General features: G+C 43.6%; 1 protein-coding gene across 1 annotated transcript in view; it reads left to right on the forward strand.

The window, feature by feature from the left end:
* Positions 1-26,864, forward strand: part of LOC124985227 (BEN domain-containing protein 5) — a 1,510,890-nt gene that overhangs the window by 1,435,249 nt on the left and 48,777 nt on the right. The window contains exons 10-11 of the mRNA XM_047553797.1: positions 21,145-21,297; positions 24,365-24,527. Coding sequence (XP_047409753.1) covers positions 21,145-21,297; positions 24,365-24,527 — 316 coding nt within the window. The remainder of the gene's footprint in view (positions 1-21,144; positions 21,298-24,364; positions 24,528-26,864) is intronic.

A 26,864-nucleotide genomic window follows, 5' to 3' on the forward strand; every position in this document is an offset into this window, starting at 1 on the left:
ATTGGCCAAACCACGTCCCAAGGTCAAGGTCAAAGTTAGTGAGGTGGGACACACACACACACACACACACACAGACTTCTGGGGTTCCTACGCAAGCAAAATGACAAGATAAGATCCCTTATTACACTGGGGAGAGGATAGTCAGGAACACTGATCTTATGGACCAAAATTGCCTTGTTGCTAAACCAAAATATGACTTTAGGAAAGCCATCAGCTCTCTTCTTTAAAATGATATTGGCTTAGGGAAACAAATTTGTTGGGAGAAATTCTAGTTCTTGGCCCACAGCAGTTGGAGGAGCATTCTGCTCTGACCACCTAGGAATGTAAACAACTGCCCCCAAATTTACCTAGTGTTACCAAGGGAACCTGTATAGGGGCCTGGTGGTCTAATCCCCCATGGCACATTGTGATTGGGTTAAAAGTCTATAAAATATATGGTTTTTCCTGCAATAAACAAGTTTGCAGGTTGCTCATCATAAGCCTGCTTTTACCCAACTCCCGGGGTCTGGGTTATGACTCCATTGGTTCTTACCTGCGACTGAGCTAGCCAGGCACCCCTACACAAATTAGCATAAGGGAAAGAATTGGATATATCTAAATTCAGAACCCAGTTGCACCACAGACTACCTGTATGATCTTAGATAAGTTACTTAACTTCTCTCAGTTTTCGTGCTTCTTCTCAAATTCAAAAATGTAGTTTAAAATAATAACAACAGGACTGAAGTTATTGCTCAGTGGCAGAGCATGTGTTTAGCATACATGAGACCCTGGGTTCAATCCCTAGTATCACACACACACAAAAAAAGAGGCCATTATTTCAATCTCTTAATGTTTCTCTAATCTCATTTTATTTTTAACCTTAGAAATATCATTTAGGAAATAATGTCTCTTGTGGTGAGCATTTCTTAAAGATACAATCCACTGAAGTTCTGTTAAACTTAAAAATTGAATTCAATGCCTTCTTGAATAGAAATATTGATAGTGGGTTGGGAAGGTAGCTCAGTTGGTAGAGTGTTTGCCTCATAAGCACAGGCCCTGGGTTCAATCCCCAGCACGGAAAAAAAAAAAAGAGAAATTAAATAGATAGTATATCCTGTTTTTATAAAATCACTGTTTCTAACCATCTGTTTGGTCAGGCAGTGATACTGAAACCTGTCTGTATACTAAAATCTGTGTGGAAGTTGCTAATGGTTATTGATTCTGGGATGTAGGATTTTATATGATTTGTTAAATTTCAGCTTTTTACTGAGACAATGTCTCGGTCTCAGCTCGGGGCCTCTGTGGGGTCAGCACCTCTGCTTTCCTCTACCTTTGTCTTCGAAAGTGCAGTGGGTCTTGAAGTATCCCTGTAGATGGCTCTTCTTCAGCATCCCCAGGTCTTAAGTTTCCTTCCCCTGACTTCTCCAATCCCCTCACCCAGGTCTTCAGTTTCCTCTATAGGAGTCGCCTGACGCCTGCCTGCCTTCTCCCTGAAGGTGTGAAGTCCTCCTGATGTAGGAACCAGGATTTCTCTCTCTTTCTTTCTCTCTCTCTCTCTCTCTCTCTCTCTCTCTCTCTCTCTCTCTGCCTCTCTCTCTCTCTCTCTCTCCCTCTCACCACTCGGCACAGATTCGGACACATGGTAGGTGCTCAGTGCGTATTTGTTGAATGGATTAATAAATAGGTCCTAGTCCATCCATCAGGCAGTTGATTCCCACAGTGCATCCAGCCCCGTCCAGAAGCAGGCCCACCCCCTGGCAGCTGCACCGCCTTTCACACTTAAATTATCTGCTGCTCACACTTCTTCCTTCCTCTGCTTCCTACCGTCAAAGGAGCTCTCTGTCCCTCAGCCTACCTGTTATCTCCTTTTGCCCTGTATGGATTTAAAAATAAATGGATTGATTTTAATCTTACTTTTTTTGTTTGTTTCTGACTCTGGAGTTAAAAAAAAAAAGTCTTATTTTCTTTAAACCAATAGAGAGACATAGACTCAAGGAGATACACAAAACACTCATATATAGTATCCTCTAGTGGTTAAAGGCATGTTTTGCAGTCATACAGATTAGTTTTAAATCCTTTCTCTCTTTTGATCAGCTGTGTGACCTTGGACAAGTGTGGTGCCCTCTCTGAAACTTTATCTTTCACATGAAGGTAATACCTGAAGCTCTGAAGGTAATACCTGAATACCTTATGTACAAATTAAATGAGATGACACAGGTAAACCAGCATGATGTCTGACATTCTCATTCAATAGTAAGGACAATAGGATTATAACAGCCAGCTAATGCCCTTTGTGCATATTAACTCAATTAGTTCTTAGCATCATGAGGGAGTTTTTATTATTGTCCCCATTTTTTGGATGAGGAAAAAAAATAATAATTAGTTCTGCAGTCCTACATGACAGTACTCCTACCCAGATAGTGTGTTACTACTTGGTGCATCTTTCTACTCTCAGAGCAAGGTTGGTCTTGACCCAGTTCAGGACCCTCCCCAGGGTTCTTTTTCCCCCTCCCACTCCCTCTTGCCCTGTGCTCCCTGCCTTGGAAATCAGCTCATTTGACAGGAAAATACCCTTCTCCACCACTGCAGCCCAGAGCCCTGGGCCTCTGCCAGGGAGCCCAGGGCCTGCTTCTCAGCCATTTGTCAGGCTGCCAGAGGGCTGAGCAGCCTGTCTGTTTTTCACACACAGATATCAAGGCAACTGACAGAACTAGGCAGGCTTGGAAATGACTTTGGCTGTGAGCAGAATATCAATGAAGGCACTGGCCCAGCCTGTAGTGGGGGTTTCTGACCCTGGGAGGCTCTGCCTGGCAGTCAGGGAGGAAATATTGCTGGCTTAGGTGGCTGCCAGCCCCTGCCCTGTCTGTGTTTGGCTTCTTGGCCTCAATGGTGTGGAGAGCAGCTCAGCTGCACTTGATGGACACCTTCCAGGTTGTTTGTGTATGAGGGGCAAGGGTGGGTTCACCCTAGAGCTGGTTTCTCTGGGTCCAGGATGGGAGAGTGTGGGAAGAGGAAAGGAGAGTAAAGGAAGTGGATCACACAGAACTGGGAATGCCCTGGGAAAATAACAGTTGGAGAAAGATGAAGAAAGCTTGGAAAGTAAAAGAAAACACATACACAATCTTAACCCTCTTAGTCTCAAACTTTTCTACCTACTCGTGCACAGTGGTGGCCAAGACTGAACAGAAGAGTCCTGGAGATTTTGAAGAAAGGGGACAAAGTGTTTTTAAATATCAGATTTTCTCTTCAACGTTCACATAAATGTTGTATCTTACACCATAATATAGGTTTCAGTCGTCCATCTACTTCTTGATTCCAACCTTCAGGGGTACACCCCTTGCCCTTCTTCTCCAGCAGCCCCCATGCCGCCACCCCAATATGGCAGTGATCCTGTGGGATGCCTGCAGTGTGTGCTCCTGATGCCTAGACACACATCCCACCACTGGCCCAACACTGGTAGCTGGGATCATCCATGCTGCCATTCAGCAAGTCCCAGTCGAGTTTTGGACACTGAGCACAGGGAATGCAGAGGTGAGTTAGGCCCAGCCCCATCCACAGGCAGCTCACAGTCCAATGGGAAAGGCAGACCCCATGAGGGATTATTACGTTCCAGCCCAGTCAAACTGGAGTGGCAATACTAGCCTCCCCATGTTGGGCACACATTTTTCAGTTGGCATTTTTTGCATTATCTTTGTTCTAAGCACAATTCTGGTGCAGGTATGAGCAGGTTGATCACAGAGGTGAGGAAAGGTGAGCGTGAATGACTTGCCTCAGGTCATTCAGCGGGCAGGCAGAGGAACAGGGTTTCAATACAGGTCTCTTATTTGAGATTCTGGGTTTTTCCCAGAACCCAGCAAATGCAATATGGGAGAATGGTCACAAAAGGCACCAAAGGAAGCAAGTCAATGCTGAATCTTAAAGGCTAAGTGGGAGTTGGCCAGACATCCAAAGCAGTGGGAAGAGTGGGAAGATAATGTGATAAACATGGAGTTATTAGTCAGCTTTTCATTGCTGGGACCAAGATACCTGACAAGAACAACTGAAAGAAGGAAAAGTTTATTTTGTGCTTATAATTTCAGAGGTTTCAGTCTGTGATTGGTTCACTCCATCTCTGGCCCAAGGAGGGGCAGAACAAAATGGTGGAAGGTAATGGTGGAGGAAAACTGATCAGCTCATGGCAGGCAGGAAGAGAGAAAGAGAGAGAGAGAGAGAGAGAGAGAGAGAGAGAGAGAGAGAGAGAGAGAGAGAGAGAGAGAGAGAACACACAAGTGAGAGAGCAAGAGAGTGAGCCAAAGACAAAATATAATCCCCAAAGTCATGTCCCAATGGCCTGTGTCCTCCATCCATGCCTGTGTATATTTACCAGTCAGTTATCCATTCAAATTATTAATCTGCCAAGTGGATTACTCTGCCAATTATGTTCTATCTCTCACGATCTAATCATTTCACCCCTGAGCATTATTGCATTAACACATGAGCTTTTTTCAGGGGACTCCTCATATCCGAACTGTGACATGGGGCAATGCGAAGGGCCTGACTCTCTTGGAAACCGGACAGAGTTTTGTGACTGGAGTGAATGATATTAGAGAAGAGCTATAAAACACAAGACCAGAAAAGTGGGGAGGGCTCCACCATGAAGAATCTTTGTGGTCAAAAATTATCCTTCAGGATGTAGGGACACAACCAAAGTGAATCAAGTGGACGTGTGCCATGGTCACATTTGCACATATGAAAGGTATTGCCATTCAGGCATAGAGGACAGTATGCAGGAGGAGAGGTTGGGGGCCTCCCTCAGAATCCATCCATCCATCTCCATCTGTCTCCATCATTTACCCACATCTCGGTCTCCTCTGCCTTGTCTCTGCCTATATTGGTCTAGTTATCAGACTCTATCTCACCTGCCCGTTTATCTGATCCCTTGGCTTCCCTATATAACCCTAGGCAAGTCACCTCATTACTCTGAGTCAAGGTTCCCTTACCAATAAAGTGAGGATCATAATGCCAGCCTCAAATAATTAGATTAGGGATTAAATAAGATATTGCATGTGAAATATTTTTGTATATTACAAAGTACCATACAAATGTGAAGGATTATCATCCTCTAGCTCTTCTCTCTCAGGAGTGACTCCTACCCACAACATTCATTGAGTACGGACTCCAGGCTACATGCCATGCTGTATATCTTGTGTGAGAGAGGGTCTATGATGAATCAGAGACACTACCAGCCATTCAGAGGATCAGCGTATAAGAGAAGTCCACGAAAGGCTGGAGTAGAAGCCTCTGCTAGCTGCTTGTAACTTGAGGTCTGTTTGTCCACTTGTGTCCACCCATCCATGCATCCAACCACTCACCAGCCAACTCTTTGACTCTCTAGCTGTGCTTGTCTATATTTACAGGAAGTCACCCTCTTAAAACAATCCTGTCACATTAAACCTCACTATGATCCCCTCCCCACTATAGCCCACTCCTCACCATCCAATTTTTGAGAACCCAGACTTTTAAGATAGGAGAGAAAAATAAATTATGCAAATAGTACTGCTCCAGTTGATGTGTAAGTTCTTTTTTACAGTCTTACATGGGACCCTTCCCATGTGGCTCCCAGGGTTTTCTGAAGACTCGAGCTAGTTCCACATAGATTGGACACCACATTCCAAAATTCAAGAAAACTAGGTTCAACATTTTCAACCTAGAATCCGAATCAATTTCACTGAATTCTACAGGCCCTGTGACTAACCTGGGACTGCCAGATCTTCCCCAGGAAGTTCCAACCATCTGCATCCTTAAAAAGATTACGAAAAGTTTGTGATGACTTTGTCCTACAATCCCCTTGTCTCTGAAGCATCCCTTAAGAAACAGTATTATATAGTGGGAAGTAAGTCCCGTTCTGTCACTTACAAGCTTTGTGACTTCAATCAAGTTATTCAACCACTCTGGGTCTCAATGTCAGAATCAATTAGATGAGGCTAATGCCTCCTATTAAGGTTGTCATAAGGATTAAGTGATATAATGTCCAATGTGAACTGTTGGCACAGGACCTGACTTTTTTGCTGCTCATTGACTTGCCTCAGGTTCAGTACTCAGATGATTTTACCTTAGTAATGAAGCCTATTTAGTCACTTATCTGGATACCCGGTTTTTGTGTTTTTGTATGTGACTGTGTGTTTGAGTATATAAGCAGGTGTATTTGTGCCAGTGGGGTTGTGCATGGCCCCATGTGTCTGACTGCTGAGAGGCCAGAGTAACACCATGCAGTCCAACTTCTGTGACAATGACCATGTCCTTCACAGAGTCCACACGAAAACTACCAGCCACACGAGGCTGTTGAGCACTCACCATGGAGCTAGTTCAACTGAGGAACTGAATTTTTTAAAAAGTTAATTTCAATTAATTTAAACTTAAATACTCATACGTGACTACTGTATTAGATGGCACAGCCCCAGGATATGCCTTTGTTTTAATTACTCCTGAAATAATTATTATGATATAAAAAAAATCGCTGAACAGCTACTGTTTTTCAGGCACTTAGTCGCACACTAACTTAACCCATGTTGGCCCTGTGATGTGAGTGCTCTCCCATCACCTTCCTTTTGCTGATAAGGAAACTAAGGTTTTGAGAAACGGAGCGACTCCTTCAAAGTCATGCAGGTAGTAGAGGTTTGAGCCCAGGTCTCCGGTTCCAAAGTTGTTCTCTTCGCATGACCAGTGCTCATTGTTGCAGAGTACTGGGTGAAGGTGTGATTTCCTCCTCTTATAAATAGCTCTCTCTGGCTGCAGGGATGGGTTGGTGGGGGCCAGGAAGAAGGTGCTTTGAGCAGAAATAGAGGGGACAGCGGGAGATCATTGCAGTCATCCAGGGCCACAACAGCCAGTGTCAAGAGTCCAGGCCCTGGCCTCACAGTCCAAGTGGCAGATCTGGAAATACCTTCAGAGAACACCATGTGCATTTGAAGAACTGGGACACTGAAGTAGGGAGGCGATGTCCTCAGAGTCATTAGAAATGACACAGGAGTCCTCGCTTGCTGCTACTATCTTTCTCCCACACACAGAGATTTTACTATCAACAACCTCCTTGCCTCCATCCAAATCTTTCTTTCATTTTTAGAGACTTCCCCTGTATTCTTAGATGCCAACAAGTCACCCAAAAGGCAGGAATTGAATTCTCTCTAAACAAATCAATTTTTACAAAGAATGAGCAAATCCTCTCCCAGAAGTTTGAGCGTGTTCTCTAGAGAATGCAGAAATTCATCCAAGGTGTCTTGGAAGCAGATCGAAAAGCCTATTCCATTTTTTAGAGAAGGGGGGAGGGAAGCCCAAACAACTTTTCTGATGTCTGATAATATTCTTCTCTCATCTCTCATTTCCCCACAACTATTTTGTCTTAAGGCTCTGGGAGCCTGTGGGAAGCTGCTGTGTGATTTTTATCTCCATGATTAAAGTGTTACACTTTATTGAGTTCTTTACATCAGCAGCAAAATCTGCAATGCAGGATTTTACATAACACCTCATTTTCTTCTCACACCATTACTGTTATTAACCTGGTGGCAATAAACAGAAAATACAGCTTTGCTTATGATGTACTCTTTATTTTTGTTCCAATAGCAAGAGAGGGGAAAGGAAGGGAAAGAGCCCAGAGAGAATAGGAAAGATTTTTTTTTTTTACCCATTATATCCCTTTGATGTACGCCCTTCTCTCTTTTCCACAACAGCATTTGTCACAGAGCTTCAAGGGTGGAGATCATTTCTGCCCAAAGACGTTTTCTTCTCCATCACTAACTCATGGACTCATTCATTCATTAAGGATGTCTTTGGCACCTGCTGTGTGCCTGACACTGTGCTAGATGTTGGACGTGTCAAGGTGAATACTGGGCAATTTCAAGCCTTGAGACACGCTTGGTCCAATGGGAGAAGCACACCCAAAGCAATAACAATGAAACAGTGACACAGATGTAATAAACATGGAGTGTCCAGAGACAACGAGAGGGAAGGAGCATTGTCAACCACACCTGGTGGGCTGGGGATGTCAGATCCAGGGCGAACGCTCATGACGGGTTCAGGAGGACACTAGGGAGAGCAAGGCATTCCTGACTGAGGCAATGACATGAGCAAGGCCCTGGGAGGGACAGAGATTGTGGAAGAGTCTAGAAGTTCTCCACAGGGCATGGGGAGAGTGTAGGCAGCCTGTCCACAGACAGTAGGAAATGGGGGCAGAGATGGAGGACCTGATATTCACATTTGTGAAAAATCATACATGTCTGTTGTAATTTACCCTTTGGGGTGGACCTAAGACCAGGACAAAGATTGAAGACTCAAAGCAGAATGATACAGTGGGAAGAACTTGTACTTAGGTTATAAAATCTAGGTTTTATCTTGGGCTCTGTCATTTACTACCTGTGTAGACTGGAGCAGGGGTGGTGAGGAGGAGATAAGGATTGGGAGCAGGTTGTGTAGATTGTCGATAGTATTTCATATGTCAGAAGAAATGGGTAAGAGCAAAACTCCAGATAATTCAAAGAGCCGGGGAAGCACAACTTCATTCCATTGGCTTTTGCTAAATATTTTTACATCGATGTGGATGAAGGCGACTGCTCTGTTTTGAGCCTTCCCTGCAAACCAGGAGGCAGAGCCTGATGTGTCCGGCACCTCCTCCTCTGACCCTTGCTGCACTCCCTCCCCTGCCTCCTCACTCCTTGCTACTTCCTGGCTCAGTGAAGTAGGCCAAAAAAACCTTAGTCTCTTCAGAGGCAGCAGATACCTGAAGTCCTGACCCCATTTACCTTCAAGGGGGAGACCCAGCTATCCAAGTACGTGTATTTAGGTGTTTGACTTTTTAAAAACTCTTTTTCTGATTTTATATTCCTAACAAAAAATGTGCAATGCTATGCTTAACTATTTTAAGAAAGAGCTCTATTTTTATAGAAAACATTATGATTACATGATACATTTTTCATTTCATTCAAATAACCACATTTAGGGAAATTCAACTTGTTTTGGATCAAAATAATATGACCTATGACCTAAGACCATAAAACATGTGAAAGCCCCTTACCCTAGCTGGGGACAAGTGCTGCTTTGGTTAAATGTGTCCTACAAAATTGACACTTTGGAAACTCCATCCCCAGTGCTACAACGTTGGGAGGTGGGGCCCAGGGGGAAGTGCTTAGGTCATGAGAGTCCCACCCTCAGGTGGATTAATTATGCTACTAAAGGGCTCACAGACTTGAGTCTGCTCTCTTCTAGTCTTATGCAATGTAAGGGCACTGAGTTTGTCTCTTTTGGGTCCTTCTGCCACCTTTGCTGCCATGTGAGAAGCAGCAGAAGCCCTCACCAGATGCTGGCATCTTGAGCTCAGGTTTCCCAGCCTCTGGAACTGTGGGAAATTAATTTCTATTCTTTATAAATTATCCAACCTCAGGCATTCAGTTACAGCAACCCAACAAGGACTAAGACAAGTACCTAGGATGTAAACATCCAACTTAAACTTACAAGATAATGATATCCCCAGAGTCAGTGAAGGACCCTATCATCCATCCAGTCCCCAAGTCCAAAAGTTGAGAATCAGTCTACACTTAGGCCCCACTATCAATGTCACTTTCTAGTAGGTTTCTTATTTGTACCCTTCTTTGTGTCCTCCCTGGCCCTGATTTAATTCAGGGCCTTATCATTTTTAATTAATTCTCACTTGGATTAAAATTAAAAATGCCCTAACTACTTTACATGCTTCTGAGATTCATAATGTCCAATTCCTCACCACAGCCTCTAAACAATATTGCTAAAATCTAAATACAATCATGATGTGCTCCATAAAGCACTTCTGTGACTCTCTAGTTTCTATTTATAGGAAAAGTCATGTTTCCTTAGTGGCTTACAGGGCCTCCCATGAACAGGCCTATGGAAGCCTCTCCAGCCCTTTTCTCACCTCACTGCCCCCTGGGCCCTTCAGTCACACCAGACACCTTGGAGTTCCCTTAATGGACAGGGAGGTTTGAGTCTTGGGACTTTGGCTCACAACATCCCTCAGCCTGGACTATCTCCCTCCCTACTGGAGCCTCCTTTTCCTAACACCCGCTTAGTGAATGCCTTCTCATCTGTCAGTTATTTCCTCTAAAGTCTTTCCTGACCACCCATTAGATTGATGGCTCCACCAGCCGAATTTCCACCCAGTCTTCTCGTCCATCTCCCACAGCACCTGACAGGCTTACACATGCATGTCCGTCTGCCTCCGCTGTACTGTGGGGAGAGTGAGGGGGTGGGGAGGGGCTAACGGAAGGAGAGAGGAATAGAGAGGGAGGAGAGCGATGGGAGAAAAGGAAAGAAAGAATCAACAGATGTCAGATCCCTGCCTGTACCTTTCTCCTCCCCTCTCCCCCTCCCCCAGTCACCTACTCAGAATAAAACAAAAAGGAACCACCTTGTTTTCCCCCAGGGTGAAGTACATAATTTCAGCCTGAATGCTGGCACCCCTGAGCACTTCTTTGAAAGCAGTAATACACACTCTGCCGCATGGGAAGGCAGCATGGGGCTGGGGAAACGGTTGAACTGCCGTCCTGCAGCAGGCTACGCCCACGGGGTCATGCCAGGGAAAAGGACTTCGCACTTGTGTCTTGAAGGAGATGAGGTGGGGAAGGCAGGCAATGTCTGTCCCCAACCACAGGACGGAAAACAGTATGTGCAGGAAGGTGAGGTACTTGAAGGATGTAAGGCTCTTAGGAGGTAAGGGAGAAGCCACAGAAGATATTCTCTAAATGGGGAAACTGAAGTCCAGAGAGGGAGAATGACATCTCCAGAATCACAGAGTAGGTTGGTAGGAGAGCCAAGAGGGGTTTCCTGGGAAGAAAGACCTACCGTTGTCCTCTCTAAACAGCTGACAACCTTCCGCAGTAGGTGTCCCCAAACATGTAGGCCACAGCTATTTATTGAGTTCCTAATATGTGCCTGGGGTACCCTAATTTCATCAGCATTTGATTTATAATGAAGCAACCTTAACTTTTAATTATCAAATTAAAATGTCCCTTAGCTCTCATGACTTGATCTCTTCTCTGTGGAGAAAGCCTTGATTATTTTTGTCTCATCTTTCTGCAGAGACTGGGGCTTCTCGAGGAAGGGTCTGGTTCTTCCACTTGTACCTTTGCCCATTCCTCTTGCAGGAGCAGGCATGTGGGGTTACCCTGCAAGGGCGAGGACCAAGCAGAGGCTTTGGAGGTGGCGAGATGTAAGTTAGAATTCCAGCTCAACCCCTGACTAGCAAGGAGATCTGGACGAGTCAGTCTCTGAGCTTCTTCGGAGAAGCCAAGATCATGAGCCTACTTACGTGAGTGAACAGTTGAGAGTCAGATGACCCAATTGATTTGAGAATAATTTCTAAACTCTATGAACATTCAAGATGGTAGTTATTATTGATAGATTTCCTATAGAACAAGGAAGAAATTTATGCTTATCTAAGCTGGGTCCCCAACTTCCTCTCAACTCTCTGCTGCACCTGCACCTCTCCTGCAAATCCCTCATTGCACATGCAATTGCTTGTAAAATGTCCATCTTCCCCACAAGGTTTTGAGCTCCAGGAGGTCACATGCCCAGTGCCAAGTGCAGCACCTGCATATAGTGTTACTGTGTAATTGAAAAGAATATATTGAGAGTGCATAAACCAACATTTTATCAAGCATAAATCCAGTTACCTAATTTAACTTCATCATAAACCTGTGTTTAAGATTATCATCCCCAATTTACAGAGGAGAAAATAGAGTCTCAGAGAGGAAAAATGACTCCTACAGGTCATAAATCTCAACCATGACTAAATTGACCCTAGAAGCCAAGCCCACCAGACCTCCAAACCACTCTGCTCTCCTGACTAAGCTTCTGGATCTTAACCATTGCATAGCCATCGCTGAGGTTACCAGTCACTTTTGAAGCGGAGTCAGCGGCCAGGAGTTCTTCCTTTGTCCTGGGAAGGTCTGTTATAAACCCGAACTCCTGGACAGATCCTCCCATCTCTCTTCCCTTTTCTAGGTAGAGAGGGGGAGGAGGAGGATGGAAGCCGGGAAAGGCTCCCTTCTGCCAGGCAAGACCTGGATCTTGCTGGATCCTTAGAAGGAGGAGAAGTTGAAAAGCCTCCATTTACATGCAGATTTGACTTATTACTCCCAAGAAGAGTTGTAAAAGCACTTTGGAAATAGAAAAAAGAAATACACACACACACACACACACACACACACACACACACACACACACATATATATCCCAACAGGGGTCCACCCATATTCTCCATTCCTATATATATATATATACACACATATATGTTTTTACTACTTGTCTGGCTGCTGCTGTTGAATTTTCCCCATTCCTAAGTGTTACTTTCACAAATTTCCTTTGTCCTGAAATTTATTCTACTGAGCCCAAAGTAGTCACAGATGGAAAGCCTGGGCTGTTGAGTAGCTGAAGATAAAGACCCTTGTCTTAAGTCAGAAAGACTCCTTTGAATCTCAGCCCTAAACTCCTTGCCTTGTTTTCCTCATACAATAGTACTTATCTCATACAGTTGTTCTAAGAATAATTACAGGACCAGACCAGGAAGTACCCCATAAATGTCACCAACTTTGATGGTGTCATGGTGAGGAGCATGGATTACAGAGTCTGACTGCTTGGGCTCTGCCAGTTATTACTATGTGATTCAGGGGTTCCCGTGCAAGTTGTTTAACCCCTCTGTTCCTGAGCATCCTTCTTTGTAAGTGACATTTCTATCTTATAAGGTTGTTGGAATATTAATGATTCCCTGGCACTTAAGAAATTGTTATGATTTCCTCCCCAGCTCCTCTTGATAGAGTCTAGCCCTGTCACAACATCCCTCATTGCCTCTCTCTCTGAGTTCAGAAAACCTGGTTCATTCATTTACTTATTCATTTAGTCACTCAGCAAATGTCCTGAGTGCCAGGCCTGATGTGTCCGGTGAGTGCGGAGATGAACCAGACGTGGGCCTGGGTCCTCTAGGGGATCGCAGACTGGATCCTCCTCTTACAACAATTTTGTTGTTGTTTTTTCATGTAAAAACCACATTCTTCTTATTTTCCTCCGACTTGTCCCTGCCAACTCCATAGTCTCTTCTATGCAAACTCACTTTGGTAGGTCTCCAAGCTCAGTCCAGGGACTCCTCTCAGAGGTGTTAAATAGCATCTCTATGCCAATGATGCCCACATGTGTTTCTCCAGTCCAGTCCTCTTCCCAGGGATCTACTTCCATAAATCTAACTGCCTACTTGATACTTCCAGTCTGGTTTCGAATGGTCATTTCAAATCCAACTCAGAACTCTCAATTTCCTTGCCACTATCCATCCCAACAGGGGTCCACCCATATTCTCCATTCTTATAGACAGCAGTGCTGTCTTCTCCATTGCTCAAGTCACGAACCTTTGATTCATCTTTGATTCTTCCCACGTATAACCCATATGTAGGTCCTATGGCAGTGGCCCAGATATTTACCAAATATGTCCTCTTTTCATCTCCACTGCCGTTACTCTAATTAAAGTTACTAAGCTCTCTTGAGAGAATTGTTTCAAGTGCCTCTACTCTTGTCCCACTAAAATCCATTACCTCCATAATGGGCAGGATATCCTTTTACAGTGTTTCCCTGTTAATATGACTTTGCTCAGTACGTAGGATAAATGCCAAACCCTGACCCTGGCCAGCAGGCCCTGCATGGTGTGAACCCTGAAAAGCTCTCTGACTCACTTGCGGTTTTATTTCACAATCCAGCCGCTGGCCTCCACTCTGCCACACTTTCCCTTGCTGTAGTGCCTTTGTTTGCACAGAACTCTCTTGCCAGCTGTTTTTGGTAGTACTCGGTTTTTTAAATTTTAAACTGGAGTCTTACTTTGTTGTGCAGGCTGATCTTGAACTGCTGAGCTCAAGTGATCCTCCTATCTCAGGCTCCCCAGCACCTAGACTTATAGGTGTGGGTCCCCATGCCCAGTATGCCAGCTTCTTTGAGTGACTGATTCTAATGACCTTTGGAGGTTCAGTTCAAATGTCAGAGGCCTTTCCTGATCACCTGCTACCTACAGTAGACTCATCTACTCCGTCATTCACCACTTGTGGCTCGTCTAGTGCATTCCTAGTATGCACAGCAGCCCTCCACTGTCTTGTGTATCTGCTATATACAGTCTGTCATCCCCACTGGGGTCTCAGCTCCTTCAAGGCAGATCCTTATCTGTCTTGTTCACTTCAGGTCCTATGATAGCACCTGTCACATAGTCGGCCTCCTGTAAATATTTGTCAAATGAATAGATAGATGAATATTTTAATGAAAGGATGTCCTAAAAGTCTGTTGGAGTCCAAAGAAGGGAGCTTCATCCTGAGGGAGCTAGGGAAAGCTTCTCTGACAAGAGGCCATTTGGACTGGACTGTGAAAGATGAGCAAGATGGTACCAGGTGGTGTAAAGAAGGCAGGGGATGAGTCTTCCCACTTGAAGGAATAGCAGACACAAATGCACAGAGCAGAAGAGCACAAGAGCACTTGAAAGTTACAGAAGTTCTGCAAGACTGGTGGTGTGTGAGAGGGGGAGAAGCAGGGGATGAAGTGTCCATGGCCTATCCCTTTGGTTCCCTGGGTCAGTTGCCTAAATGTCTAATGTAGTCTTCCTCCTTTTCTCCCCTTGATTTGTCCATCCCTCTTGGTGTCAGAAATTTCTGTCCAGGTACATTCAGGACATACCCGAGGTAGGAAGGCTTAACTATGCCACTTCAGAGATTTATCTGTACAAAACATGACACAAGACCTTTACATTATTTTGTTTATTTGATTTCCTTGGTTGTTATTAAAGAAAGAATTCTCAATTTTTCCAACTTCCAGCAATACCTTTTACTTCTTAAAGTAACAGAAAAGGAGATAATTTGTTTGATGACAAAAGGAATAGACTTGAGACATTTTTTGCCCAAGTCCCATGGAGGAATCACCTTCCTGGAACATTGTCTGGAGGTTCCCTAACACTTCTTGTACCTTCCCCCTGCACACACCTCAATGGCCTTCTAAGTGGCTAATACCAGCAGTCCCCAGACCTCAAATCAAGGTGAAGGACTGTCTGGGGCCTGCCTGAGTGACCTGGCAATTGCCTTGCTAGGCTGCAAGCTCTTGAGAGAACAGCAGCACATGGAGCACGGAGCCTTGCAGCCAGCAGCCTGGGTTTCAGTCCCAGCTCTGCTACCTCTGGCTATGTATTAAGCTCTCTGTTCAGTTCCTTCCAATGAAAAGTGGAAGAAAATAACAAAGCTCACCCTTGTCAACTTGCTATGATCCTTTCCCAAGTTCAGTTTCTTCCTCACCTCCTGACCTGAGATAAAATTTCCTATGCCCTTCCCAGATTTCCCTCCTCCGCTGGATGAAATATATGATCAACTCAGAGGTACTACCCAAATGTGAAGAGTAGCACACCACATCAGAGAACCGAGCTCAGGTTTTGGCCAGTGCCAAGTGAGATGAAGCAGGGAAGCAGCTTAGGAAGTAGAATGAAAACCCATTTCCTCCCTGATGTCTAGGAGGAAGCGAACTCCACACTAAATTATGTTGCAAATATGCCCCAAGGTAGTTTTAATTTTATTGGCACTGATTTTAATTTACTCTTTAGGCCCCTGATTGCAGGATGAGCTGTTGGCTGCTGGCAAGGGGACAGCCCTTCATCACTTGGTTTTAATTAAGGTTCTTAAGTTTGGAAGGAAATAACAGAGATACCCCCCCTTCTATTCTCATTCTCAAGTTATAATTAAAGGCCCTGCATTTGCGACACACCTCAAGCTCTAGTGCAGCTCTAGTGTGGCCGCAGAAAAGTGACCATTTTACTACTAGAAAAAGTGTAAGATGTGTCAGTGCACTCGCTGATTTATTCATCCTCTCATGGATTTATTTTCTCATCCATTTCTTCATCAAACGTTTAATGGCAACCTACTGTATACCAAGCCTCATTATGGTCCTATGAATTTTTTATAAAATCAACAGTATAAGATCCCTGCCCTCTAAAAGCTCATATTCATGCTAGTGGGAGATGGAAAGAATTCTCATGCCACATAGAAGAGGCCATTTACTCAGGCTGACGGACAAAATAAGGTTTTTGAACTGAGATATTATACTAGTCAAGATGAATAATATTCAACTATAACAAATAATCACCAAACCTCAATGTTTTAATATACTGAAGGTTTGTATCTCTCTCACATCGCAGTCTGAATACAGGTCAGGTGACTCCTTGGTCAGTTCTAATTCAGAGACATGGGCTTCTTCATTCTTCCTTCTTATGATACCATTATTTTTGCATGTAATTTCAATGTGGTAGACAAGAGAGAATGTGACTGAATGTATATGAATTTCATGGCCTTCCTCAATATAGCAGTTTGGCTCAGAAAAAGGAAATGGGACTAGCAAGCATCTATTCAGTTTTTGCCTTAAAGTTAAGGCTGGGTAAGAGTTAAGTGTATGAAAAGCTAGAGAAAGTACATTCTAGGCAGAGGAGATATTGTGTGTAAACGCGAAAAGCCATTAGCAAAGTGGTTTGAAGTACTCCAGGTAGTTCCGTGTGACTGGAGTGAAGTGTGTCAAACCAGAAGTGGTAAGAGTTGGAACTGCAGGCAAGGACCAGATGTGCAGGGCCTTTTAACAATGTTAAGGAGCTTGAACTCTATCCTGGGAGTAGCAGGCAACTGTACAACCAGTTTCAACTAGGAGAGTGACCTATTTTGTTCAAAAAGATCACTCTGAGGCAGCAAGGACATCAGTTTAAAAGCTATTGAAATTAATTTGGTAGATTTCATCTCTCCATATACAAATTATGCTATGTCCATGTATGAACATACTACAATGAATCCCACTTATATGTATTATTATAATGCACTAATTAAAATAATAATAGAAGGGACATAAGCAGAGTAGAGCAATGGGTCATGGGAAGAGAGAAGGGGAAGTAAAAAGAAGAGAATGAGATTAATTAAGCTATGTTACATGCACCTACAAATATGACATAATGACTCCCACTACTATATATAGTTATAAGCACCAATAAAATTATAATGAATTAAATAATAAATTTGAAATATATTATAACAGTAGGCCAAGTAAGAGATGATGAAGAGTTGGATCAAACCTGGCCCTATTCTTAAGGAACTCCAGGAACTCCAACTATCAACCATATTGGACATATGGTAGCAAGTACTGACATCAAAACCCCAGCAAGAAGGACCTGAAGTGAACAAGACAGATAAGGATCTGCCTTTAAGGAGCTGACACCCAGGTGGGGATGACAGACTGTATATAGCAGATACACAAGACAGTGGAAGGCTGCTGTACATACTAGGAATGCACTAGCTGAGCCACAGGTGGTGAATGACGGAGTAGATGAGTCTACTGTAGGTAGCAGGTGATCAGGAAAGGCCTCTGACATTTGAACTGAACCTCCAAAGGTCATTAGAATCAGTGACTCAAAGAAGTCAGTCCCATCAGGGGATTAATTCACCGATTGAGTTAAGGCTCTCATAACCCAATCGTTTTTCCTCTTAACCTTCTTACATTGTTTCTCACTCGAGCTTTTGTGGGACATATCAGATCTTAACTGTAACAGAAGGTAAACTCTTGAGATCAAGAACCTTCTGTTTTGTTCACTACTATGTGTCCTTAGTGCTCAGTATACCTTGTGGCATATACTTCCTGTGTCTAGAATATTGCCTGACATATAGTAGGTACTCAGTAATTATATTCTGAAAAATAAATAAATGAAATCTAAGAAAATCAAATTTGAGATTATAGCCAATAATAATAGGGAAGAGTCTAGGTGCAAACTTTGTTGAAAACAAAAAGTCTTTACAGAGAATGACCAATGAGAAGACTTAATGGAAACAAATATCACTTACAAGAGCAACTAAAAATGTCAACTTCCTGGATTTAAAACTTAACTGCTGTACCTAAATAAAGCCTTGAATAAATGGGAAGTTTCAAAGTCATCAGTCGATTCCTCCAAGGTTAATCTACAAATTTAATATGATTATCTTATAAATATTGAAACTATTGACAAGGTTTGAGAGGGTGAGGAAAACTAAAGAAGCTAATTATAAAGATCAGATAGATAAATACGAAAGAAAATCCATGAACATTCAGATAAAGAGGCATAATGAGGTGATAATAGCTCCCCAAATATAAAACCATATAAACAGAAAACAATTAAAACTGTGTGATACTGAGCATAGACAAATGATTAGAACAGAGTAGAAAGTCTAAAATTAAACCTAAGTATGTAGAAAAAATTATATGATAAGTAATTATTTTCATGTCAGTGGGGAAACATGTACAATTCAATAGTAGTATTAGAACAATAAAATTTAACCCTTACCTCACAAATTACATTCATATAAATTGAAATGGAAACAAAATATTTAAAAATAAACAATATAGCAGTAAACAGAAGAGTGAAAGAATTCAACCCAGGCACCACAAAAGACTGATAAATCTGAATATATAAAAAATTAACATATAAAAAATTCTCCATGAAAAAATGTGCTAATAGAAGTAAAAAGACAAATGACAAAAATATTTGTACTACCTAATTTCTCTAATGTATGACTTCTGTGAATCAATAAGAAATAAAGCATAACAACCTAATTTCTTAAAATGGGTATAGGAAATGAATGATCAATTCATAGAAAAGAAAATGCAAATAGTTCTTAAACATATAAAATGATAACTATAGTAAAAGATAATTAAGTAGAAGATAATTACAGTAAAAGTAATTCAGACTTAAAGTAATCTTAGACATCATTTTTTACCCATCAAATTGTAAATTAAAAAAAAAATGTTGATTCCACCCGTCTTGTCAAGGTAATTGAAAAAGAGACACTAGTTCTTGCCTAGGAGTGTCCTAGCTCTTCTAAGGTCAGTATGTCAATATTTATCAGGATTGTAAATGCATGTAGGATACGGAAATTCCTCTTCTAGGAATTTATCCTAGGTATAATAGCAGATGTGTGAAATGGTGTTATATGCAAAGTCAATCCCTGAAGCATTGTTTATAACAGGAGAAGACTGGAAAAACCTTAGATGACTGTCAATAGGGAACTGGTTAGTTTATATATGGCTGTTAAAAAGAATGAAGTAATTTTTTATTTATTGAGAAAGATCGTCTCCAATATATACAGAGGAAAGAAAAGCATAGTGTGTTTAGGGTACTAGCATTTGGGAGAGGGAAAATATTTACTTGGATAAATGCAAACTACTTCCAGAAGAATCCATATGAACCTGATACATTAGTTGCCTCTGGAGAGCATAATGGAGCCACTGGAAGACGGGTGGAAAGGAGATTTTTCACTGTGAATTTCAGACATTTTTACTTTTGGATCACATGAATCAACCAATTATAATTGGTTATTGGTATGAGCTGCCAGGTGGGAGGGACAAGGGACACCACGCCAAGTAGTTATCAGAAGAGCCTGGTTCTAGTTCTTGCTCCTCCACCGGCTTGCTGGCCAGACTTGAGCATGCAACCTCCCTGCTCAGGGCTGATCAGAGAAGGTCAGAGAAACTGATTTCCAAGGCCCTCTCTCACTTTTGACATCTGGAGACATAAACTTCAGATTTTCCCTCACACATTTCTTAAGTCATCTCTCTACCTCCTCCTTTCCTCTGCAGCTCATCAAAAGCTCAGAGGAAAAGACAGACAATTGAAGAAAATAAAATTGCAAAGATGACTTTTATGGGGCTCCTGTTGAATCATTGTGTATTCCACCTCCAAAGCTGGAAATGATGAGTTTAATATCACACAGAGCAGTGCATCTTGTATCTCTCAAAAGACAGCTACGCTACCCAGAGAACTGGGAGCTCACAGAGACATAATTTTTCACTCCAACTCTGAGGCAAATGAAATGACAGTCATCAAGCCCACATTCTAGAAGCAACATGGTTTTCATTTGGTTTTAACTTCATTTGAAAGTGTCCCAAGGAGGGAGAATCCTTCCAAACGTGGACTTTTCTTCTTTCCCAGGACTATGTACTAGAAAGGAGATGGGGAGGTGACCAGGATTTGCCTCAGCTATTTCTAATATTGGCCACTGATAATGACAAGTTAATTATGCCAGGGTCAGGGGACTTGGGTGTCAGTCCCAATTATTCCAGGAGCTTGATCAAGTCCCTTCCACATCTGGGTCCTCCATTACTCTCAGAAAGGACTAATAGATATTGGACTGATATATAGGAAGAGGTTTGTATTTGAGGGACATTGAAGATTCAATGGCCTAAAGGTGCTCCCAATTTCTGCCAGTCTGTTATGATATCTGGGTAATCTCTTTGGGGCATTTATTCGGTCATTTTACCCACAATTGCATCCTTCACTTATAGGCACTAAGCTTCTGTAAAGAAGAGAGTTCCCCTACTCAGTGAAGCTTAAAAAATAATACCATATCAAGCTGGCAAAGTGCCTTAATATGCAAAAGTAGAGAGCAGAGGAAAACTAGTCAATGCTATTTACAGATTACAGACTTCCTTCAGAAAGCTCCCCCTCTTTATATGTTACAGGGAAGTAGGCATGGCACCAGGTAACAAGTTCAATAAAAGAATTAACTAAGACTTTTTATGCAAAGCTCCCAGAATAGTCCTCGGCACACATTAAATATGTAGAAAATGAGAGTAACTATTATTATTATTACTGTGTTTAATTTCCACTGTAAATTTGTGATATTGGAATTAAGATACCCATTTTTCAGATAAGAAAACTGAGGCTCAAAGTGAGAGCCTGATTTGTACCAGGTACCCCAGCATGAAATGGTGAGTTAGGGTAAAAGTGTAAGTAGGCCCAAAGTAAATACAACTGTATCACTTGGGAAGGTATTTCTCATTAATCAGAGGAATATGTTCTACTAATGTCTAACCATTAATTTGTTAACTGAGTAAGTAACATCATGACTAAACTCAACAAAACCTCACTTCTTCAGAAGACCCCTAAAGAGGGATGCTAATGGCAGTGCTTGCAGACCCCAAGAATAGAGAAATTGATCCTGACCTGTCTCAACCCCTCTGATCACACTGCAAATAGTTGCCAAATCTGCTGACCCACAGGGCCGGCTGCAAAGGGTATGCTTGTATAGTGCTTGTTCCCTTTAAGATAAGCTCTACGGTCTCAGATCTCTGAGCTGTTACTCTTTCTTTCAACAGAAAACAAGCCTGGAGTTCTACATTGACATCCACGCCCACTCCACCATGATGAATGGCTTCATGTATGGCAATATCTTTGAGGATGAAGAGCGGTTCCAGAGGCAGGCCATCTTCCCCAAGCTCCTCTGCCAGAATGCCGAGGACTTCTCCTACGTAAGTCAAGAGCTCTTGCATACCCAGCTCCAGCCCCTGCACGCTTCTGTGCCTCCTCCTGCCCCCGCTTTCTTCTGGCTCAGTTCAGTGTGGTTTGACCTTCATGGGACACCTACTCTGTGCCAGGTCTTGCGAGGGTGATAGAGATGGAGGTAAACGAGCCGTGACCATGCCCTCAAGCGCTCACGACCAGTCAGGGAGGGAGCCCCTGAAAAGTTGGCACTTGGTCTGTCTGATGAGCTGGCATCTGTTTAGTGGATCTGACTCCAGCATTAATAAGGGACAGGAACTCACTGATGCCTCCCACGTGCCAGGCCCCAGCCCAGGGCCTGTTTTCATCTCCCTCAGTTTTTTTGGTACAAGGGGTCAGTCACCCACCATTCTCTTCCTCCATGACTCTTTCTTGGCCTCAATTTCATTGTCGGCAGTTGTTGAGTGATGATTTCCATGTCTACAGCAGCTTGTCCTGCATGTCCTGGTGAAAATGTGCAACTATAGATATCGAAGTGCCTTGCAGCCAGTAAAGACCTCAACAACTCCAGAGGTGGATGTTCTTACTACCCCTCCCGTGTGAGGAGGCTGGAGAGGATCTTAGGCAGGAGTTAGAAAAATTCACAGCACAAAGCAATATTGTGAAAGAACAGGGAGGGGAGATAGGAATGGGGATCAGCATGTGGTGTGGGGACATGGGAGAGTGTTTGCCCATTTTACTTGTTTTGATACTAAATCTCTGGGCCTTGTTATTTCCATGTGGCCAGAGGAGGAGAGGTCTACAAAGGTCATAGCAATTTTTGAAGTTGATGAGCTGAACACTCACCTGCCTGTAGCTTCAGGCTGGACATTAGTGGAGATGATGAATTTCTCTGTGTGGTAAAGTGCACTCTGAATCCCAGAATCTTTGAATGTCAGACCAGGAAAGGAAATGGAGATTGTTTAGTCCAGTCCTCTCTTTATACCCAAGAGACTCCTAAGGATCACAAAAGTTGAGAATGTATCGCAAGGTTACCTAGCATAGGGATAGAATTGAAGGAGGTGGCTGCCCATTTGCAGTTAAGGGACAGAAACAGCCATGCTTGTTTCTATAGGAACCACTACAATCCTGTCTTTTTGAGACCGCTGCAATTTCAGAGCAGGTTGCCACCTCCTGGGTCCAGATTCCTTGGAAGAAGTGTCATTGGTTTCAGAGACCCTCACAGGGGTGAGGTTTCGGGGCCTACAGAAAGGAGCCCAATCCAGGAGCCTTATTTCTGGGATTCTTGGTGATGTTCCTGCCATGCAGCACCCCCAGGAGCTCAGAGCTGGAGTCAAGGGCAACAACCACTTCTAATCACTATCTATGCCTGATCCTCAATGCCTGATTTCAAAAACATGGATTTCAATGTCCTTTCAGATCTGCCATTTTATGATTTTCTGATTGTTTTCTTTTCCTTAAATTGCACACACACACATCTTTGTTTCTTTCACTGTCTCTGTCTCTCCTGTTTTCATGTTTTCCTTCTCTCTCTTACTTCTGAATAGGACACACATCCTCTTATTAAAACCACAGTCTTCATTTACTTAGATGTACATGGGTTCACACAGAATGCCCTAGAAGCTTCAGCAAACTGACCCTTACAACTCTGTGAACAAGGTGTTTTTATCACATCTACTTTACAGATGAGGAAAGTGAGGTTGTGACAAATAAGGCCACTTGCCTGCTATCACACTGATGGGAATAGACAGGCGTGAGTGGTGGGAACAGGAGCTTAAGAAAGCGATTCTATAAACTGGGCCCACTGTGCTGACCCCAAATGCTTTCTTTTGTAAAAAAACAAACAAACAACAGAAAAAAAAAAAAAAAGCAATTTACCTGCAGCCCTGCTTGACTTAGGTCAACAGGACATGATATATCTCTCAGCAAACAACCTGTTATCTGCAGGAGAAATGCAGGCCTGAAATGTAATGAAAAGAGCACAAGTTACCTTGTGGCGGGGGGGTGGGGTGGGCTTTTATGACCCTTTACACAATCCAGAGCCCAGAACTCAGGGAAATAGGGATAATTCCCCCTAATCATAAAATTTGTAAGAAAAGGGTCCAATTAGAACTGGTTTACATGGGCCCAAGTGACCTAAAGTTGTCATGTGCAGTAGGGACTTGAAAATCTTATATCCTCCTGCTGTTAATAGGTGGGCCTGGTTGGAATTCTTTGGAAACTTCCCCGGGACCCCCAGAAAAACCAGAGGGCAGAAGGGGCACCCCATCCTTCTCCTCTCTGAGAAGACCCACTCTTTCCCTTGAGAGTGTTCCCTTTTCCTTTCTCCTATCCTTTCTAATAAACTCATGCCTGCTTCTCTGATTCACATGTCTGAAATTTTTCTGGCATGATCACATGAACTGGGTCAAGAAAGGACTACTATGACTGCCTCAGCTTAGTGGCAGGCCAGTGCCCTGGGTCACAACCACCAGGGGGTGGCGGAGCATGTTTGGAGAGAACTTGAGTCTGACCTGTCCGTCTACTCTGATGGGTACTGTCAACACCCTAGTGAAGACACGGTCACAATCCCTAACCTCTGGTGATACTGGACCTGAGTTGAGAATCTCTAATGGGAACCTGGAGTCACTTGGGCCTGGGTTCAAATCTACTGTCTGGATTACTTGCTCCACCTCTGGGAGCCTCAGTTTCCTCATCTACAGAGAGGTGAAATGTCACCCCCACTTCGGGGATTCTTTGGAAGCCTAAATGGGCAACAATATTATAAACTGAAATCACTATCCAAATTTTAATTCTGATCATCATCATAATAGAGTTGCTTCTTGCTCCCTGTCTACTTTCCCTGCTCCATCTGTCCCCATTCAAGTTTCCATAGACGGTTGCTGAGCAGCAGTTATGCTGCCCCAAGAGCTCCACTGGGTCGTTCATTTAATTATGTTGTTTATTCAGTCAGTCCTCATGATGATCCTGCAATGTGGGATGAATATCCCACTTTTTAGATGAGGAAGCTGAGACGAGGAAGTGTAAGATCTACTCAAAACCTAATAGCCAGCGGGTGCCCAGGCCTGATTCTCTTCTCCTTGCTTACTCTTTCAGTCCAGCACATCCTTCAACCGGGATGCTGTGAAGGCGGGAACTGGCCGGCGCTTCCTGGGAGGTCTCCTGGACCACACTTCCTACTGCTACACCCTGGAGGTGTCCTTCTACAGCTACATCGTTGGGGGCACCACGGCTGCTGTGCCCTACACTGAAGAAGCCTGTATCCTTGGCGGATTCCCACCCAGCCCTGGGCCAGTCTCATCCAGCCAGGAGAGTCCAAATCTGCCAGGATTTTCTAGCAGGTCAGAAATCAGGATTCCAGTTCAGGAAAAGGCCAGACTCTGAGGGGAGGGTGGAGGTGGCCGCTTTGGATTGTCCCTTTTGCCCTGCCTTCATGTGCCCTTCACCTGGACCTCCCCCAGACTCAGGTCTTCCTCGGGCCCTCTGGACCCCTGGACCTCCTCCTGCTCCTGCTGCTCTTATCTTTCCCCTACCCCCCTGGTGAGGCATCACGTGAGTCTTCTGCCCTCTGCAGTGTGTGAGTGCCCAGGCTCCATGATGCTCCGGGTGGCTGAGGAAGAGCTTGACCATCTTGGCTCCTCCTACTCGGATCACACAAAACGGGTTTCTCTCTTCACCACTGTCTCCTTGTGCACCTGCTTCTCTGACTTTTCCTGCTCTCTCCTTGCTGGTTTTCCTTCCTTGCTTTCTCTCCCTGCCTCCCTTCCGCTTCCTCACCTCCTAGCTGTCTCCTCTCTTCTTTCAATGCTTCTTCCTCTTTCTCTTCTCTTTGCCTCCTCTCTGCCGTCCCTGTCTCTCTCTCGGCCTCTGTGCATCTTCCTCTCTGCCTTTGTATTTTTTTGACCAATTGGTTCTCCTTAGTTTTCTCATCAGATGTCTCTGAAAACTGCTAAGTTTGCCATGATGAAATGAGTAGTTACTTCCTCGCCTGCTGGATTTGTTTAGGTAGAATTTAGTAATTTTAGCTTCCTGAGTGTTGGTTTTTATTTCAAAATCACTGTATCAGGACTGTCAAAGGTTGTGATAGAGTCTGCTTTCACCTATTTTTTTTTTTTAATTTAGATTGATCAATTTCTCCTTTCCCAACTCTTATTTTTCTCAGAGAAAGTATTACAGTTGGGGAAGGGAGGAAAAGGTGGAATGAAATCCATTTAAGTTGTCCCTCAGTACCTGGGAGATTGCTTCCAGGACCCCTGTGGACCTGAAAATTCTTGGATGTCCCGGTCCCTTATATGAAATGGTACAGTTTGTATATGACCTTTGCACATTCCCTGTGTATTTTTAAATCATCTTGAGATTTACTTATAATATTTAACACAATATGAACCTATATAACTGGCTGTTATACTGTCATCAGGGAGTAATGACAAGGAAGTTGTACGTGTTCAGTTCAGATATTTTCTCTCCACGGCTAGTCGGGTCCTTGGAGGCAAACCCGTGGATGGAACACGCAGATATAGAAGTTTCACTGTATGTGAAAATACTCCTTCCCCAGAAAGTTAGGCGTCCTTTGAGCCTCTCTTCAACCCTTGGTGAGTGTTTCTGGAGTCCCCATCATGCCACTGTATTCTGTGCAGGAAAACATCTTTCCTCCTTGCAGCAAGGCTTAGGTTGCAGTGTGGGGGTTCCCAGGTGTCTTGTTATGCACATGGGAGGCCGGGAAGTGACCTCAGGGAAGTGCCAGCAAAGGCTAGGCTGGTGATAGGGCAGAGGTGCAGACCCTGTAGAACACTGGAGAGATTATGAAAAGAACTGAGAGTCCCCTCCCCATAGCTGCTTTCCACCCACCTGGCTCGGTCATGCCCAGGGAGCACCGCCCTGCAGTGGAAATTCGTATTTGCCCACGTCCTGTCCATTCCTATGTGTCATGCTGTCCCTTCCCCCTCCCACACATGTGATGGGGTGTGGCTCTGACCTCCAGGATTCCCTATCTCCTTAATACATAAGTAGGTCACGTTCCACTCTGCAGCTACTTTGCTATCCTACAACATGATGGCAAAGGAGATAGAGGAAAGAGTTTGAGCTTGCACATCAAAGGGGATTCTGAAGTGCAATTCCAATGAGACATGGCCATCCAGAGGAGGCCTGAATTTGGTTTGTCTTGTTTTCTGATGTCCAGTTGGATAGGTGTACCTGTGGAATGCTTTTGTGGTGGAAATAAAAGTACTTTTAGTAGAATACCCCTCCTTCAGCCCAGGCCCCTCAATAACTAGTCCTCATTGGTCAAAAGTAAATACACCATTAGTATATGCCAGGAAGCAGGCAGGACACCTAGGGGAAAATACTGAGCAAGAAGTCATGGCTCCTGGCCCACAGGGTTTTCATTCTACCTGGGAATATGGAAAAGGAAAGATACAATTAAAATATGCATGATATGTTTTGCAGTGGAGGAATTATAGAAAGCCATGAGACACTGGCATTTAACAAATATATATTTGGTGCCTACCACAGCCAGATAAGGCACAGGGAATGTTGCAGTGACAAAAAGGTCTTTATGTGCAAATGAGGGAGAATTCAAAATAGTCCTGGAGTCAAA

Source organism: Sciurus carolinensis, chromosome 1, assembly GCF_902686445.1.
Source record: "Sciurus carolinensis chromosome 1, mSciCar1.2, whole genome shotgun sequence".
Lineage (NCBI taxonomy): Eukaryota > Metazoa > Chordata > Mammalia > Rodentia > Sciuridae > Sciurus > Sciurus carolinensis.